Here is an 18,266-nt window from a genome sequence, read left to right on the forward strand (position 1 = left end):
TGAGTGTTTAAAAAAAAAAAAAAAAGAGCTAAAATGAATAGAGAGAAATGATGTTAACTGATGGGACATGGAGTGGATTATAATCATTGTAATGAGACAAGATGCATGATTTGTTAAATGTAAAACTGATGATCTGCCCTGTAAACTTTAATTCAAATCACAATAAAAACTATAACAATCAGTTGCTGTAGAGTCAATTCTGACTTATAGAGACCCTATTGGATAAAGTAGAACTGTTCCATAGGGTTTCCAAGGTTGTAAATTTTTACAGAAGCAGATTGCCATGTAAGCAGCTGATGGATTTGAGCCCCTGACCTTTCAATTAGCAGCTGCATGCTCCACCGCTGTACCACCAGGGGTATAGATATGAATGAATATTTATGCTCAAAGGGGTGCTTTATAAAGTAAACACCTAGTATCATATTTGCTCTCCCAATTTATACTTTTTTCTAAATCTTAAAAATTTAGGGTTCAATTTATCACAATTCAACAAAAGTATCTCTAACACCTACTTACTACACATCATCCCTGCACCTACCCCATCTTTAACACTCAAGCTAGACCAGAGACACCCGGAATCTATGGAAGATATAGATGATTTCTCTTAGGTCCTCTTTATAATGTGTATTGATAGGGTCTAGACAGGAAATCAGTGGCCACTCAAGTGCGGTGATGGAGGGAAGTTTAATAAAGGGGCAATCACAAAAGACTAAATTTGCAAGAGAGGAAGGGAAAGAGATATTACTAAGACTGAATATGAGTGGTATCTGAGGAGAGGGAACTTAGCAGGAGATGTGGTTTTCTCTGAAGTTTCTATAGTCACTACCTAACCACAGCCTGACAGACAAAGAGCTGGGGGAGTAAGTGCCCAATCATCTCTCTCTACCCATTCTCTGATATTTGGCTAGTGTCTCCCACTGGCCAAACTGAACCAAAAGTTAAAAGCAGGAGAGTCCAGCCACTGTATCCTAAGAAGTTGTTCTCCTGGGGCACAGACGGTTGAGGAAGAGGGCTGAAGAGTAGATCTCAAAGAAGAAATAGTGAACTTCTAGAACTTCATCATCTCTGGTGCCTGAAAGACTTTTTCCAGGAAGACAGAAAATTCATTTTGGGCTAAAGCTATTGGATTTGTTCAGGAGCCAGGGATTGCGTTATGAGTCAATGGAAGCTTCTGTTTCTGGAGGCCTCAGAGATGCAATGACTGCAACAAAACACCTGCATTATTCTCTCCCCTCTGCTTATCACTGCTTTTGCTCTCTTTTCCTCACCTCGTATCTCTATCACTTTCATTTGGGGTTTCCTGATGGTTTCAATAAAATCATTGGACAGGTAATAAACATTTATAGACCAAATTAAACAAGACATGGTCACTTTAATGAACAGTTTAATATCATAACCTATAATTTACTTTAAGGAGCTTTGGTAGTGTAGTGGTTATGAGTCAGGCTGCTAACCTCAAGGTGAGCAGTTCAAAACTACCAGCGGTTCCATGGGAGAAAGATGAGGCATTCTGATCCTGTAAAGATTTACAGCCTTGGAAACCCTGTGCAGGGCCACTATGAGTTGGAATCGACTTCATGGTACTTAACAACACCAACAATTTAATTTAGATTATACTGAGCAATAAGAAATTGATCATGAGAAAGCTGACTTAATTTAGGAGGAAAATGACATTGAAATGACAGTTTTTTGTCTTTAATACAAAAGTCAAACTGTTACCTAGCAACCCTCTTGTGAGTCCCCACCCTGGACGGCTTCCAGGAGGAAGGACTGTGGAGCTAGCAAGGGTGATGGTCTGCCCCACCTTTTCATCAGCCATCTCTATACACGCCTCCTCTCCTCATTCTTGGCTTCACATTGTTCTCCCCTTGTCTCCCACCCATCCCCAAGGTTTATCACTGGGCACTGGGCTTGCTGAGAAACTTTAACTGATTTGAGGGTGGTGAGAACCTAAGGTGGTACCTTCAAACTAGGGAAAGTTAGTAAAAGTGAGAAAAGATGGATAAGCAAAGCAGGGAGGGCAATCCTGTGTCAGTCAAGCCACACATCCGTCTGTGAGTCAAAATGTGAACTGGGGACCCTCTGGGGTTAAATCTCTGTCTTTGTTTGGGGTCGATTTTTTGCTGCACCACTCCAAGGGCAAAGCAAGCTGTTCAAGAGCATGGGATCTACAGAATCTAAAACAGAACCAAATCAATAGAGCTTTCCTTTGGAAACCTATAAATAGTTTCCTGAAATCACTCCTTTCCCTACAATCTTGGGAAACTATTTCCCGTGGCTCTCCTTAATGACATTGTTAGCTTTTCTACTCCATGTGAATAGCCCAGAACAGTGGTGAGCCCACAGGCCACCTAGAGTCAGGTGTTGTTGTTTTTGTTGTTGTTGTTAAGGGCTGTCTAGTCAGTTCTGACTCATAGCAACCCTGTATAGGAGTTGCTGTTGAGTTTGAACCTCCAACTTTATGGTTCAAACTGACCTTGAGGTTGAGTGTTTATCCTCTGGTGCCACACCAGGCCTCAGTTGTTGTTGTTGAGTGCCGTCAAGACAGTTTGGACTCATAGGGACCCTATATAGGTTTCCAAGGAGTAGCTGGTGGGTTTCAATCACCAACTGTGTGGCTAGCTACCCAACCTATAGGGCCACACCAGGATTCCAGAGTCAGTTGTTTGCTCTTGCAATTAATGCACTTTCTATCTTCTCTACAGGCCAGTGTGCATGGAGGAAGATGGGATGGTTTGTCATTGTTGTTGTTGTTGTTAAGTGCCATTGAGTCAATTCCAACTCATAGTGACCCTGTATCGGGTTTCTGAGGAGTAGCTGGTGGGTCTGAACTGTAGATCTTGTGGTTCACAGACCAGTGCTGATCCTACAGCACCATTGTTGTTGTTGTTGTTGTTGTTAAGTGCCGTCAAGTCAATTCTGACCCATAGCAACCCTGTATAGGGTTTCCAAGGAGTGGCTGGTGAGCTTGAACCATAGACCTTGCAATTCAAACTGGCTTTGCAGTCTGGCGCATTAACCCACAGCGCCACACCAGGACTCCATAGAGGCTTTAAAGTCTCTAAAGAAATGGCCAAACTCTATAATTAACTCTTGTAAGTGGCAAATGAGCACCCTTTGGAGTTTAGGCAGAGCCAGAGGACAGGCTGCTAGCTAAGGGAAGCTGGCCTATTAACTAGTTCCTTATCTCTTTCCCTTTGGAATTCTTCAACATCCCTGAACCCAGAAACACATGTGGTGCTGTAGAATAAGCGCAGGACCACAAGGTGGGTTTGAATACAAGGTTGGTGGTTCAAACATACCACCTGCTCCTTGGGAACCCTATACTGGTTCACTATGTGTTGGAACTAACTAGAGGGCATTTAATGACAACATTGACTCTCTTGAGAAGGACCTCTGGTGGACAATGGGTTAAGTATTCAGCTGCTAACTGAATGGGCAGTGATGCAAACCCTCCTGTCACCATGTGGGAGAAAGATGAGGCAGTCTGCTTCCGTAAAGCTTGACAGCCTTGGAAACCCTCTGGAGACTTCTACTCTGCCCTAGATGAGTTAGGGTCAACTTGAGGGTAGTGGGTTTTATTTTGTTTTGGTTTACTTTCTTAAGATCAAACCCAGACAAAAATTAAGCCTATTTTCCTTGCTTTTCTCACATGATTGAGCTCATCTAGGAAGCTAAACAGGGTTGGGCTTCATGCATACACTTTTGTAAGATGAGAAACAGATGCTGTACAAATTGTTTACATCCCTGTCTATTTCTCATAGTTTTTAACAGATTTATCTTATACCATCTGGGGATTTTCTTTTTGGAGGCCACATCTGCCTAAGTCTAAGAGTGTTTGGAATATGAAGTCAGTGAAAGCAAGTGTGTCAGGGATAACGGAAACAGACTTTCTGACACACATACGTGATCCACCTGGGCACTTTAAAAGGACTTAGTCCACCCATCTAAATACACATTAAAACAAACAACCCCCACCCCCAAATCACCGAAATAGAGTCAATTCTGACTCATAGTGTCCCAATATGTTGCTGTTCTTAAGTGCTGTCGAGTTGTTTTTGACCCACAGCAACCTTGTATAGGGTTTTTGAGGAGCCTCTGGTAGGCTTGAACTGCTGACCTTGTGATTCAAACTGACTTTGCAGTCCAGCACATTAACCCACAGCGCCACACCAGGACTCCCTGTAAATCTTTACAAGATTGAAATTCTTTATGGCAGTAGACAGCCTCATCTTTCTTCCATGGAGTGGTTGGTGGGTTTGAACCACCAACCTTGAAGTTAATGGCTCAACACTTAGCTCACAGGGCTCCTTTATATAAAACACACTAAAAACCATTGTCATCAAGTTGATTCTGACTCATAGTGACCCTGTATAGAATTTCCAAAGCTGTAAAACTTTTTGGGAGCAGAATGCCTCATCTTTCTCCCATGGAGCAGCTGGTGGGTTTGAATTGCTGACTTAACAGTTAGCAGCCCAGTGTATATCCTACAGCACCACCAGGGACTCCTAACAAATTCACATTTGTTGTTATTAAGTGCTGTCACATTTGTTTCAACTCATCATGACCCTGTATAGGGTTTTGGAGGAACAGCTGGTGGGTCTGAACTGCTGACCTTGTGGTTAGCAGTCCAGTGTTTATTCTGCAGTGTCACACCAGGGCACCACACACAAATACACATTGTTGTTGTTAATTGCCATCAAGTCGGTTCTGACCCCTACTGGTCCTTTATAGGGTTTCCAAGGATCGGCTGGTGAGTTTGAGTTCAAATGGCTTCGCAGTCTGGTGCACTGACCCATAGAACTCACCAGGACTCCAAATAATGGCTATGGTTATGTGCCGTGGAGTTGGTTCTGACTCATAGCGACCCTGTACAGGGTTTCTGAGGCTGTAAATCTTTACAGGAGTAGAAAGCCTCATCTTTCTCCTGAGGGAACAGCTGGTAGTTTTGAACTGCTAACATTGTTGTTGTTGCTGTTAAGTGCCGTCGAGTCGGTTCCGACCCATAGCGACCCTGTACAGGGTTTCCGAGGGTGTAAATCCTTACGGGAGTAGAAAGCCTCATCTTTCTCCCACGGAGCAGCTGGTAGTTTCGAACTGCTGACCTTATGGTTCGCAGCCCAATTCGTAACCACTACGCTACCAGAGCTCCTAACATTAGGAGACTGTTAATTTCTGAGGCACACAGATTATAGGATAGAATGCTCAGATTACCCAGTGAGTCTAGACACCAATTCTACTTCTCAACTTTGTTTTTACTTGGTTCTTTAATCCTTAGAATTCCCCTTTCATTGCCTGATGAGCCATTTGGATGCATGTCCTTGGCACTAGCCCTTGGCCATGACTTTGATGTTTGTGTTCTAGTCACATGAGTGCAGTCTAAAGACATTTGCCTTGATTTGGTGTAACTTACTAGCTAGGTTCACTTCTTTTCCATCCTTGTACCAGGATGGGTTCTGGAATGGGTTCTGGAAATCAACACCCTACCTCATGCCTCATATTGTTTACTGAAGCAATAGGAAGCTTTATCAGTGTTCTTTAAGGCACCTAAAATTGAGTGGCATGAATTTCCTATATTGTTGGAAATCATATTCACAGGAGCAAGCCTAAGTTGTTACAATTTGATGCACTCGACCTTTGCTTATGGATGTAGTGGTGGTGATGTGCTGTGGAATCGGTTCCGACTCATAGTGACCCTGTATTGGGTTTCTGAGGCTGTAAATCTTTCCAGGAGCAGAAAGCCTCATCCTTCTCCCGTGGAACAGCTGGTAGTTTCAAACTGCTGACCTTGAGGTTAGCAGCCTGATTTATAACCACTAACCACCAGCTCCTTTTGCTTATGGATGTAGTTGCTCAAAATTCCAACAAGAATGGAAGGATTCTTCATATTAAGGAACAAGCTTTCTCCTCGGTGCATTGGGTAGATAGGGATGGGCAATCTAGATATTGGCTATCAGAAATGGTGGTGGGGGAGAGGGACTATAAAGGCAGGAAGTGGCTGACGTACAAGCTTTCATGAATGTGTTTTGTTTCAGAATGAAAGGGATAAAGTAGATTCCCCACTGAATAGTTTTCCTCTTCTCCAGATGGATCTGGTGAAAGGGGATAGGGAATGATGCTGATGGGATTTTATGATTCAATTTAACTAATTGTTAGCAGGATTAATTTTGATTGTCACAACTGTAATTGTAGAAGATGTGTAATTAAAAGCTGGGCATAGTTCATCTTTAATTTCAGGAAGAACAGATGAACCCAGGTCCATTAAGAAGGAAGAGCATGAATGGAGCGTGGGATCCCTACCTCCATGTGGTGACAGCAGAGGCAGTGGCATGGAGAGATAGAGCAGCTTGGGGCTCTAGACCCAATGACTGAGGAAAGCTAAGGCTGTGTTGCCTGTGGGCAGGAGGCTGGCTTGCAGAATATGCCTTTAGGACATTTAAATGAATGTATATATTTATTTGTTTTGTATGTGTACATAAAATATTTTTGCTTTGTTCATTTATGAAATATAAGATGTAAAAGGGAAGTCACAAGGAGGCAGTCAGATAACTTATTGCAGGGAGGGGATTGTAATTATTGAGATGAAACAAAGTGTATAATTTGCTGAATGTAAAGCTGATGGTCTTGTCTGCTAAAACTTTCACTCAATTCACAACAAACAGCTAAAAAAAAAAGAAGGAAACAGAAAATCATACTCACAGGAAGAAAGGAAAAGATAGACTCATTTGTAAAAAAACAAACCATGATACTATATAGACTTCAACACAGTTGACTAGGATTTTAATGCTTTATTTGTATATGGTTTTCTTCTTTTGCCCCAAACCTAACACCATTCTCTATTCCTTGCTCCCAGAATAAAAACAAATGCAGGGACAACTTACTGTAAACTGGATTTGGCAACCACCCATGATGTAGTCCAAGAAAGAATGCATCTTGTGGATCTACACAGAAGGAGGAGAAAAGGAAACCAGGTTAGCAACAGCATGAGCTGTTTCCTCATAGACTAGAAGCCTGAGCATTGGAGGCAAGCTGCTAAAACTAGAGCAAAGATCAGGAAGAGATCTGTGGAGGAAAGATGGGTCTGTTGATGTTATTCCATTAAAGGACAGAAAGCAAGAGGCCTGTGAGGGCTGTATATTATCCACCTTTTGCTCCGCTCTCTTCCCTCTTTTGATTTATGCATTATTTTAATCAGCCACTCCCTATAGACTGAAAGCTATATTTTCAAGGGTTACTGGTCCTTTGAAATTAATAAAGTCTCACATTTGGCTTCTGGGCTTCTCTGTACTAAAGTCCACATCTGGTAATATTTGTAATATTGCAAGTAATCTAGATCTGCAACTTTAACGTCACGATTTCCTGAGGCCTTTACTGACAGTCTCCAGTTGCCAACATCCTCTCTCTTGCTGTGAAATACAAGACTAACATTTATTAAGCACTTATTATATGCTAGGCACTTAACATCCATTATCTTCTTAGAATAAGCTTATGAGAGTTAGTCTACATACTCCTATGAAAACTCTTGTTGTTAAGTGCCATCGAGTCAGTTCTAACTCATAGCAAGTTGAAGTGTAACTCATAGCAAGTTGAAGTGTAAACCCTGTCTAGGGTTTCTGAGGAGCAGCTGGTGGGTTTGAACTGCTGACCTTTCGGTTCGAGCCAACCTTGCCATCCAGTGCATTATTCTGCAGCACCACAAGTACTCCAATATTTGTTGTCAAGTACCGTTGAGTCAGTTCTGATTCATAGCAACCCTATTTAGGGTTTCCTAGGTTTCAATCTTTGTGGAAGCAGAAAGCCTCATTGTTCTCCCATGGAGCGGCTGGTGGAATTGAACAGGAGACTTTGTGGTTTGTAGTCTAGTGCTTATCGTATGGAACCACCATGCTCTCCATTATGAGGAAACTGAGATGGTAGAGTTGGGACTCAAATGATGGTGATTTAGAGTTTCTGACCTTTTTGCTGGGTGTCAGTATGATCCCTGCTTCCTGTCCAACTGACTTGGTGCTCTCTAAGCCTTATTGATTTTGGATCTTAATTTCTGTTTCTATATGATTCTGCTGCTTGGTTTTTGGTGACAGTCATCTATTCAACATATATTTATTGAGCACTCACCATACAGCACATACTAGGGTACAGTGATGACAGAAACAGACTTGGTGCCTATAGTCATGTAATTTATAGTCTGGAGCTATACCTGGTCCTTCTAACTGGTCAACCAGTAACTGGATTTTTGACCTTCACGTGTCAGAGTTTATCTGATGCTCAGAGCAGCTTTGCAGAGACCAAGGCACAAAATTCTGTGTTTGTCTTTCTAGGTACTACTTCTAGGTGGTTCACATCTATTGGCAGACCTTTCTCGGGGCTGGGTTTCACTTGGCCCTCTGAATAGCGCCTGCTCCTGGAGTTCTTAGGACAACACTCTGACAGATGAGATGGTTCGGATACCCTACCATTGCATATGTATCATGGAGATAACAACGTGTTAATGAAGGAAGTAACATTTGTCTCAGAGTTCAAGTGTAAGAGCACCTGGTAGAGAATCAAAACAGGTAGAAACACAGTCGCCCTAGGACCCAGGCAACCATTTAATTAGTACATTTAAATATTTTCTTCTGCTCTGCTAGCCAAAGAGATGGTCATGGAAACCCAGATAGCCAGTCATAATAAAGGCATACCTTGAAGATATCGCAGGTTCTGTTCTAGAGTACTGCAATCAATGGGGTATCACAAAAAAGCAAGTTACATACAATTTTTTCATTTCTCAGAGTATACACAAATTATATTTGTACCATACTGTAATCTATTAAATGTTCACTAGCATTATGGAAAGTTTTGAAGTATTGTGAGAATTAACAAAATGTAACACAGAAACATGAAGTGAGCACATGTTATTGGAGAAAAAGCACCATTAGACGTGCTTGATGCAGGGTTGCCACAAACCTTCAATTTGTAAAAATTCTAATGTCTGCTAACCACAGTAAAGTCAAACCCAATAAAATAATGTATGCTTGTACAGCATAACTTCAGCCCCAGTTATTGGATCAAGGGGTAGGCATGTGACCCAAATTAGACCAATCAGTCTTATCCTTTGCTCTCATGTTATGTAAGACTGTGGTCCTGCAAGTTTTGGCAGCTATAGAGAGGCCAATCTGAGAGAAGGAAACATATATATATAGAGAGAGAGAGAAGGAAAGAGTGAGCGAGAGGGAGACGGTGTTCAAGTCCTACATGGTGGATTCAGATACACCTGAGTTAAAATCTCAGTTCGAACACTTACCACCACTCGTGTGATGCTGATCTAGTTCCAATACATCACTGGAAAGTAGAAATCTCAGGATTGTGATATTAAGTAAAAAGAAATGTTTATAATTATGCATACATAGTAAGTACTCAATCAATCATTGGCAGAATTGCTCTCCAATGTGACTTAGAAAGAGTTTTAATTATTGGCACAAACTTGGAGCTGCTTGGAGAAAAATTTCTAGGTCCTTTGACCTCCCTCCTTTGTCTGTGTTTATGGTACCTTCTTAGCATATGTGGGAACCCTGGGGTGGCGCTGCAAGTTAATACGCTGGAATGTGAAGTCAGTTTGAACCACAAGGTTGGCGGTTCAAGCTCACCAGCTGCTCCTTGGAAACCCTATACAAGGTCGCTATGGTTGGAACCGACTCGATGGCACTTAACAACAGTGAATACTGTGAACACTGTTACATATTGCGGGAGTTCTTAAAAGTTGACTGCCCCCTTTAGGGCTCTCCCTCAGCTGCTACCCTGAGCAGAGAAGAGCCCCACCTGTGACCAGCACTGTCCTGTGGAGAAAATAGTGGTACTAGGTCACCACAGCTCCAAGACCACCCATGCTTACATTTCTCATTGTATTTCTACATTAATACAATTGACTTTCTAATTTTTATTTTTTAAAATGACAATTTCTTCTTCACACTCTTTCCCCCTGATTATACAACCTGAGCTCTTTCCCTGAGACAGCCCTGTCTCTTTATACTTTTGGAAGAAAGGGCTGCATACATACCTTGCAAAGATTCAGAATCACAGTGCCTGAGTTCTTGTAATTCTTCTTCTTAGCTTTGTATTTCGGGTTGATGCACTCCCACTGTACCTGAAACAAGAGAAGCCACAAGAGAGCCTGTTTGGGAAAAAGGTGACTCATTCAATAGAGCCAAGCCACCAGGTGCTGCTGTGGATAAACTGAAGGGCTAACAAATGGTCTCTAGGTGGACAACCTTGCCTCCATAAGGTGCATGATGGAGAATAATGGAGAATGCAGACAATGGAACTAGACTCCCTGGTTTGAATCCCTCCACTCCTCAGCTGTCTGACCTTTGGCAAATTATTCCATCTCTCTGTTTGGACCTCTCCTCTACAAAAAGGAGTTCATAATGGTATCACTCTCCTAGGATTATTACAAGGACTAAATAATTCATACATGTAATGCACTTAGAATGATACCTGGCACATATAAATGCTTACTATTAACAGGGTCAAATCGGGCAGCAGAGAGAAAAGATGTGCAGAAATAGCTGAGTGGTGCCCAAGTGCTGAGTCTCAGTGCCTGGGAGTTGATGTAAAAGGTAGGAAAATTGAGGAGTGCTGAATATTGGCTCCGGGAAGTTAATGGGAGACAATAATGAGTTTATACAGAACTTCTCTGAGAATGAAAATAATGAATTTATATATGTCACATTAGTGGCATAGTAGTTCTCTAGGGGACTTCCAAAATGGCCTCTTCAGGGGATGGCATTAGAGCTGCAAGAGGAGTTGGGAACTGAAGAACTTACCTGGGAGCTAAGGGGTTACCTAGGGGAACAGATGTCAAATTTTTCTAGCCTACGGTTGATTTCATGGGACAAAATCAACTGTGTGTCAAACAATTAAGAGTCTGAATGTTAGTTTATTTCTATCCAGTCTGTTCACATCCATGGAATTCTGGTGATGCAGTGGTTAAGCACTTGGCTGTTTGCAGTAGAAGGATGTGGTGATCTGCTTCTATAAAGATTGCAGCCTTGGAAACCCAGTGGGGGCAGTTCTACTCTGTCCTCTAGGCTTGCTATCTACTTGACTGGTATTGGTTTGGGTTTGGGTTGGATGTCACATTGCAGATAAATGCACTGGACCTCAAGGTCAGTTTGAACTGCAAAGTTGGCAGTTCAAATCCACCAGCTGCTCCTCAGAAACCCTAGACAGGGTCACTCTTAGTTGAAACCAACTTGATGGCACTTAACAAAAACAACAATGAAATTTATTTGAAAGAAGCAATTTGAACAATGAATTGGGACATCTTCTCTAACAAGCACCTGCACAGGCCAGGCACAGTGTCATCTCCAAGGGAAAGGAACTTTTTCCAAGTCGCTGAACCTTCTGCTCCAGCCCCTTTATGCATTTGGAAACAGTTAGACCCAGAATAAGAATGAGTTCCCTCAGAAGCAAACCCCGAAGCAACAATTCAAGTGCAAGTAGCTCATTTAGGTGGAGTTCTGGTGACCAGAGGCTAAAGTGCTTGGCTACCAACCAAAAGTAAGTAGTTCGAATCCACCAGCCATCTCATGGAAGAAAGATACAGCAGTCTGCTTCCACAAAGATTTACAGACTTGGGATCCCTATGGGAAAAGTTCTCCTCTGTCCTACAGGGTCACTGTGAGTTGGAATCAACTCCACAGCAGTGAGTTTGGTGTCATTTAGTGCATTTGGGAGGTAATAGCAAAAAGCACCAGTACCAAGTAGGGAATTAAAATAGAGACACAAAGGCCGCCAAATATGGGTACATTCTAAAGATAATTTGCTAGAGAAAGATGAAGCTGTCTACTCTGTAAAGATTTACAGTCTCAAAAACCCTCTGTCAGGTCATTAATGCCACCAAGTCATGGAAACAGAGCTCTAATGACTATTAATAGCAAATGTCTGGAAATTGATTAGCTAGCTCTATGCTAGGTCCTCTGCTACGTGCATACCACAGATAATCTCATTTAATCCTTATGATAATTCTCTGAGGCAAGTACAAATATTGCCTTCTCAGAAAGCTGAGACACAGAGGGATTAAGTCACTTGTCCAAGACTTTACAACTAAAGAAGATTAAAGATATTCTCAAGTAACACCTGCATTTTACTGAGGTGGAAACTGCCATATTGGTGCAATGTCATATTGAAGGTCACGCAATCGTTTGGGTTAGGCCAGAACAAGAATCAAGGTACTCCATTCTCCTCACATTTGATCCTATATTGATAACTCACTGCCAGGTATTTCACAGGTTGCTGGATAGGAGTGTCTGGGGAAATCACACAAATGAATCTCTACATACCTGCTTCCCTTCCAATGCTCCCCTCATCTCCTTGAATGTTGAGGTGAATTCTCCAATGAAGTCATGTTTGCCATTGGAGTCCCAGTCCCATACTATGCACTGCAAGAGAAAAGAAGATTTTTTTTTTTTAAAGAATGCAGCCATAACATCTGAAGACAGTGTGAACCTCATCTGAAATCACAGAAGATAGAACATAATCTTCCTTGCTTCTATGACCCTTTAGACTCTTGTAGGTATTGTAGGATAAGCACTGGACTGCAGACCACAAGATCAGCAGTTCAAACTCACCAGCTGCTTCTCGGAAACCCCATATTGGATTGCTATGAATTGGAATGGACTCAAAGTCACTTAACAAACAACATAACTCTTTAATTAGTCACAGTCTCCAAGCAACCCTGTGATGCAGCGATAACTGTAATAATTTATTATTTTTTCAGGAGACTCAGAGGAAATAAGTCACTTAACAAAGGGACCATTTAAGCAATGAGAATCTGGGAGTAAAAGGTAGGTGTCCTGACTAATTTCAGTGCTCTTTTTCCCATGTGTCTTCTGTTGAGTCAATCTTGACCCCATGTGTTACAGAGTAGAATTTCTCCATAGGGTTTTCTTGGCTGGAGCTATGGTAGCGTAGTGGTTATGAATTGGGCTGCCAACCTCAAGGTCAGTAGTTCGAAACTAACAGCTGTTCCGTGGGAGAAAGATGAGGCACTCTGCTCCCGTAAAGATTTACAGCCTTGGAAACCCTGTGCAGGGTCACTATGAGTCAGAATGGACTCCACAGTACTTAACAACAACAACCTAAAGGGTGGCGGTTTGAACTTTCATAATTTTTATGGAAGCAGATCTCCAGACTTTACTTTGGTGGCATTGCTAGGAGGGTTAGAATAGTAGCCAAGAGCAAACCTTATGCGACCGATTGGTACCCTGGTTTAAAGCTGGAATCAGATGTCTGAGACTGTATCTGGGGCACCAACAATGGCAATGTATTGTAATGTTTTGAATGAAATCACATCAATCATATTTTTCTTTTCATTTTCCCCTCTAAAGACTAAAGAATGATGTCAATAAAAATGAGTAAAAAGCATCAAGAACAAAAAAAATTTAAAAGAAGGCAATCCCTTTAACTCTGCAGACATGAAAAACGGGTGTAAAATGGTGACAGATAAAGACATATTTGTAAATATCAGAAATCTACCAAAATGTAACCAATCATTTCTAACAACAGAATTCCCTCTAAAAATGTTAAGGATCAGATCTGGGCTTCTAAGCAACACATTGTCAAATGTCTTTGACTAAATCAGCACCCAATTTCTGCATGGCTACATATGCTTAGAGGAAGGAGAAGCGCTGCATTTTTTTTTTTTTTCAGGTAAAGGTTGGACTACATCTTTTTTTTGGATAAATTATGAAATTTATTTATATTTCACCTTTAAAAGTCAGAACATAACAAATTTCACTTTCTGGAAAGTCATCTTATTAGAAGTACATGAAGTATAATTAATATAGGAAAATAAGTCAAGTTTCTCTGAACCCCAGCAAGCTGAATGTGCTTAAATCAGACGGGTTTCCTCTAAACTCCCTCCAGACAGAGGGATTGACAGAGACAATCTAAATTCGGAAGGGCTGAATGAACTTCTCTAGAACAACAGTGAAGCAGCCGACCTAAATGGTGGGGCTCTCGTGATCAACAGCACCTTTAAGAAGCTATTGCCTTGATGGACTCCAGCCGCCCTTCACTGGCCAATAGGGAGGACCACAGCAACAGCAGACCCAGGCTGGCGCACTTCTGTTACCTGCAGCCTCAACTACTGACTGGAAACCGCTCCATGTTCAGAATCAACTTGTTTAACATGACACAAACACACACACAAAAGGAACTAATTTAATGTGCCTTTTGGTTGATGAGAGTTTCTGTTTCCACAGAGCAGGCTGACAAGTCTTGTATTTAATACTGTGAACGATCTTGAACTTAGGGGTTCCTGACCTGTTACTAAAGTAAGTTTCCAGAGGACAGCTTTTATCAACGGCTGCTCACCGGAAAGTGTGTCTCTTTTAGGAACATGTGTCTTGTCCCAACAGGTAATGGGGTGCCATCAGATTGCCTATAACCTTTCTCTGCATTTGGAGGGAAAGCATACACACCCCCATCTATAGGTGAAAACCATTTCATGAGGAAACCATCTGCAACAGGAAAACAATGCTCCGTCTAATCTAAGTCACCAACTAGAATAGAACCAGTATCTGTTGGAACCCCCCAGCTCTTGCTTCTCATTCAGTACTCCTTTTCTGGACAAGACTATAAGCAAGCCCCCAGATACAGAGGTCAGCCTCATGCAGTCTTGTGAAAATAGCTCATGAGTCTGAAAATCAGAACCAAACAGCTATGACCCTCCCAGCTCTCTTAGCTGACCCTCTTCCCCATTATGGAAACACTGGCTTTAACTTTCCTAATCTAGAAGCTCTTCCTTTCCCACTAAAAATACATGGTCATACCTTATCCTAAAAGGGCACCATTGCAGGCATTGAAGACTGACCAGTTCATGGGAAGGCTGAGCAGGAGGAGGAAGGGTCACTACACAAACCTTCCAGCAGTAGGACCCCAGTGCTTCATCACTACCCAGTGAACTATTGCCAAGGACAAAGAGGTTCTGGTCTCATTACGCTATCTGTAGCCCAGAGAAGATCCTGGTTGGCTCAGAGGACCCACAAGGTGAACACTGGACTTCAGGGATATTGAGACAAGAACAGGTGGTGGTGGCAAGAGGGGGCAGAATCTCCAGGAAGTAACCAGGAATTAACATAAGACTAAACTATGGAACAAACAAAATTAAAAGGAGGGGAAGACAGCTTTAGTAAGAGCCTGCAGGAAAGAGGGGACACTGACCTGGGGTCCCAATTTCCCCTGTCAGAAGGGCCCTGTCCTTAATGCCATGGTTCACTTCAAGGTCTGTTGCCCATTGAAGGTGGGTGAGTCCAAAATTTCACATTTCATGTGGAAGCTCTGGAAGTGGAGATGCACAGCAGGGATGGATCACTGGTCCATGACGTAGCGCTGCCACACTGGTTCTCTTCATCTACATCAGAATCCACAAAAGTGTCATGTGTAGCCTGGTGCCGGGCACTGGATGTGCTCTATGAAGTTGGCGCTGCAGTAGTTGGGGTATCTCCACGGCATCGAGGCACATATCGGATGCACCACAGACTTGGTGTCTGAGCTATAGAATATTCTGCAGTGTTCCACAAGTCCTTCCTGGTCAAAGTTCTTCTCAGGACACTAAGGGCAAGGAAAAGTGTAATGGTTTGGGATATTCCTTGGCTAGAGGGATGCATCCTTAGTGGTGGCTTTCACACCTTCCATAATGTAGTTCTGGTATTTGGAACAGGTAGTCATGTGGGCCCGAATCTTGGATAGGAAGAAATTTTTATGGCCGCCATGGCAAGAAGTCTCTGTGCTCTCACGCTGCTGCTCAAGCTCTGCGGATCGGGCGCTAGGGGCCAGAGTGCTGCGACATACCCTACAGACAGGTTTCCTCAGCTTCAGACACTGCAGATATGCAGAACAAAAGACGTGTCTGCAGGGCACCTGCACTGGCTTCTCATATACCTCCAAGCACATGGACACATGAAGCGGGCCTGGGGTGACCTTCCGCCTCCAAGGGCCCAGCCAATTGCGCGAGGCCTTTGCAATCCGGCTGCTGTGTCACCATCTTTCTGCTCTAGACTACCTCTTAAGCACTTCAGCTATGTCTAGTGCATCTTAAAGGAGCCCTGGTGGTGTATTTAAGTACTAGGCTGCTAACTGAAAGACTGACGCTTCAAACCACCAGCTGCTCCACCAGAGAAAGATGTGGCAGTTTGCTTCTGTCAAGATTACAGCCTTGGCACTTCCTCAGAAAGTTGGAAATAGAAATACCATATGATCCAGCAATTCCTCTATTTGATACATATTCACAAGAAATACGAGCCAAAACATGAGTAGATGTATGCACACCAGTGTTCATAGCAGCACTATTCACAATAGCAAATGTTGTTGTTGTTGTAAGGTGCCATCTCAGCACCAACTCATAGAGACCCTATGTACAACAGAATGAAACACTGCCCAGTCCTGGGCCAACTTCACAATTGTTTCCACGCTTGAGCCCATTGTTGTTGCCACTTTGCCAATCCATCTTGCTGGGGATCTTCCTCTTTTTCTCTGACCCTCCACCCTACCAAACATGACTGGTCCCTCCTGATAATATGTCCGAAGTAAGAGAGATGAAGTTTGGCCATCCTGGCCTCCAAGGAGCACTCTGACTGCACTTCTTCCAACACAGTCTGTTCTTTTGGCAGCCTGCGGAACTTTCAATATTCTCCTACAACACCACAACTCAAAAGCATCAATTCTTCTATGGTCTTCCTTATTCATTGTCCAACTTTCACATGCATATTACTAAAAAATACTATGGCTTTGGTCAGGCACACCTTAGTCCTCAAGCTGACATATTTGCTCTTCAACACTTTAAGCAAATGATGGAAATAGCCTAAGTGTCCATCAGTGGAAGAATGGGTAAACAAACTTTGGTACAAACACACAATGGAATATTACGCTACCTAGAAGAATAACAAGGAAGCTACATGCCACCAAATAACATGGATGAGCCTTGAGGACATTATGCTGAGTAAAATCAGTCAGTCACAAAAGGAGAAATACTGAATAAGACCATTATTGTAAAAGCTTAAGAAAAGATACCCATACTAAAAGGGGGGGGGGAACTTTGTTGGTTACTGGTGGGGATGCGGTGGGGGGTTAGTGGGTGGAGGGAGAGGATGGTAGAGCACAGGGTAGTGAGTAGACACATCAGAGTTCAGGTGTTGGGGAGGGCAGTACACAAGAAGGGGGAAGGGATGGAAGAATGAAGAAGACAGGGGAACCCTGAGGCAGGTTTGCATGGGCTAAATGGGACAGAGGTAAATAGTGATTTATGCTCAACCTTGAGACAACAGCGCTCTGTGATACAGGGATCGAGGCATAGTCTAAAGAGGGGAAATAATGTTAAGATGCATGACCGACTTATGAATATTGGTTTCCCTTGCCTACTATTATAAAATAGACACTTGAGTGGAATAGAAAGGAATGTTGGGAGACATGATTAAAGAAAGCTTGTAAGCCTGTCTTCAGCCTATAACTGATTGGAATACCTAAAAGCAGTTCTAGAACTTGCCCAGTTAAAGAGGCTTCTTGTGGAGCCTTTGTGGTGTATAGGACATTAGGTGGAATCCTGAACCCCTCCCAGAATCTTCTGAGGTAGGACACTCTTACTTGAAAGGACATGCAGACCAGCCTGGAGCAACTAGTGGAACAGAAGATATTTCTTGAAACAAAGACCAGCAAGAAAAATCCAAAACAAAAATGGCAGTTTGATTGAACACTACAAGAACAAGCAAGTTATTCACTGGGGAGCCACTAAGGCAAGCAATCAAGTCCCTTCAGGACAAGCCCCCCCTCCAAAACTGAAATTCAAAGGGAACACATGAGCCGGCATGTAAAATTGCTGGCAACCACATTGGTCTACTGGTGAATGGAAAAGGGGGCAAGGCATCAATGAAGAAATGGGCAGAGTTTAACCACATTTAACAGACTCCTGTTGACCTGGAGATGAGAGAGAGGAAAAGGAAGGGATGGTTGGTTGGTCTGAAGTGTCATAAGACCTGGGGACTCCTGAGCCCATGGACAAGGACATAGCCACGGAGGGCTAGAGCTGAGAGTAAAGCATCTAGCTGATATGAAGTGAGGGGAGATGCACAAGAACACCCAAACTTGCAGATAGTACCCATTTGACCTAGCCTTGATGGCTGGATGATAAGAACTCAACTAGAGGAAGATTAAAAAAAATTTTTTTTATAAAGGAAAAGAGGGTAAATTGATACAATTTGATGAACTTGACCTACACTCATGGATGTTGTTGT

At 42.7% G+C, this 18,266-nt stretch overlaps 1 protein-coding gene and 1 pseudogene across 3 annotated transcripts in view; both read right to left on the minus strand.

Moving 5' to 3' along the window:
- Positions 1-18,266, minus strand: part of CPNE4 (copine IV) — an 853,737-nt gene that overhangs the window by 50,619 nt on the left and 784,852 nt on the right. For all 3 annotated transcript variants that reach the window (XM_006840023.1, XM_006840024.1, XM_006840025.1), the window contains exons 8-10: positions 12,318-12,416; positions 10,034-10,120; positions 6,882-6,941 (exon numbers count right to left, since the gene is read on the minus strand). In XM_006840023.1, coding sequence (XP_006840086.1) covers positions 6,882-6,941; positions 10,034-10,120; positions 12,318-12,416 — 246 coding nt within the window. The remainder of the gene's footprint in view (positions 1-6,881; positions 6,942-10,033; positions 10,121-12,317; positions 12,417-18,266) is intronic.
- Positions 15,306-16,024, minus strand: LOC102825824 (annotated as a pseudogene).

Source organism: Chrysochloris asiatica, unplaced genomic scaffold (genome assembly GCF_000296735.1).
Source record: "Chrysochloris asiatica unplaced genomic scaffold, ChrAsi1.0 scaffold00028, whole genome shotgun sequence".
Lineage (NCBI taxonomy): Eukaryota > Metazoa > Chordata > Mammalia > Afrosoricida > Chrysochloridae > Chrysochloris > Chrysochloris asiatica.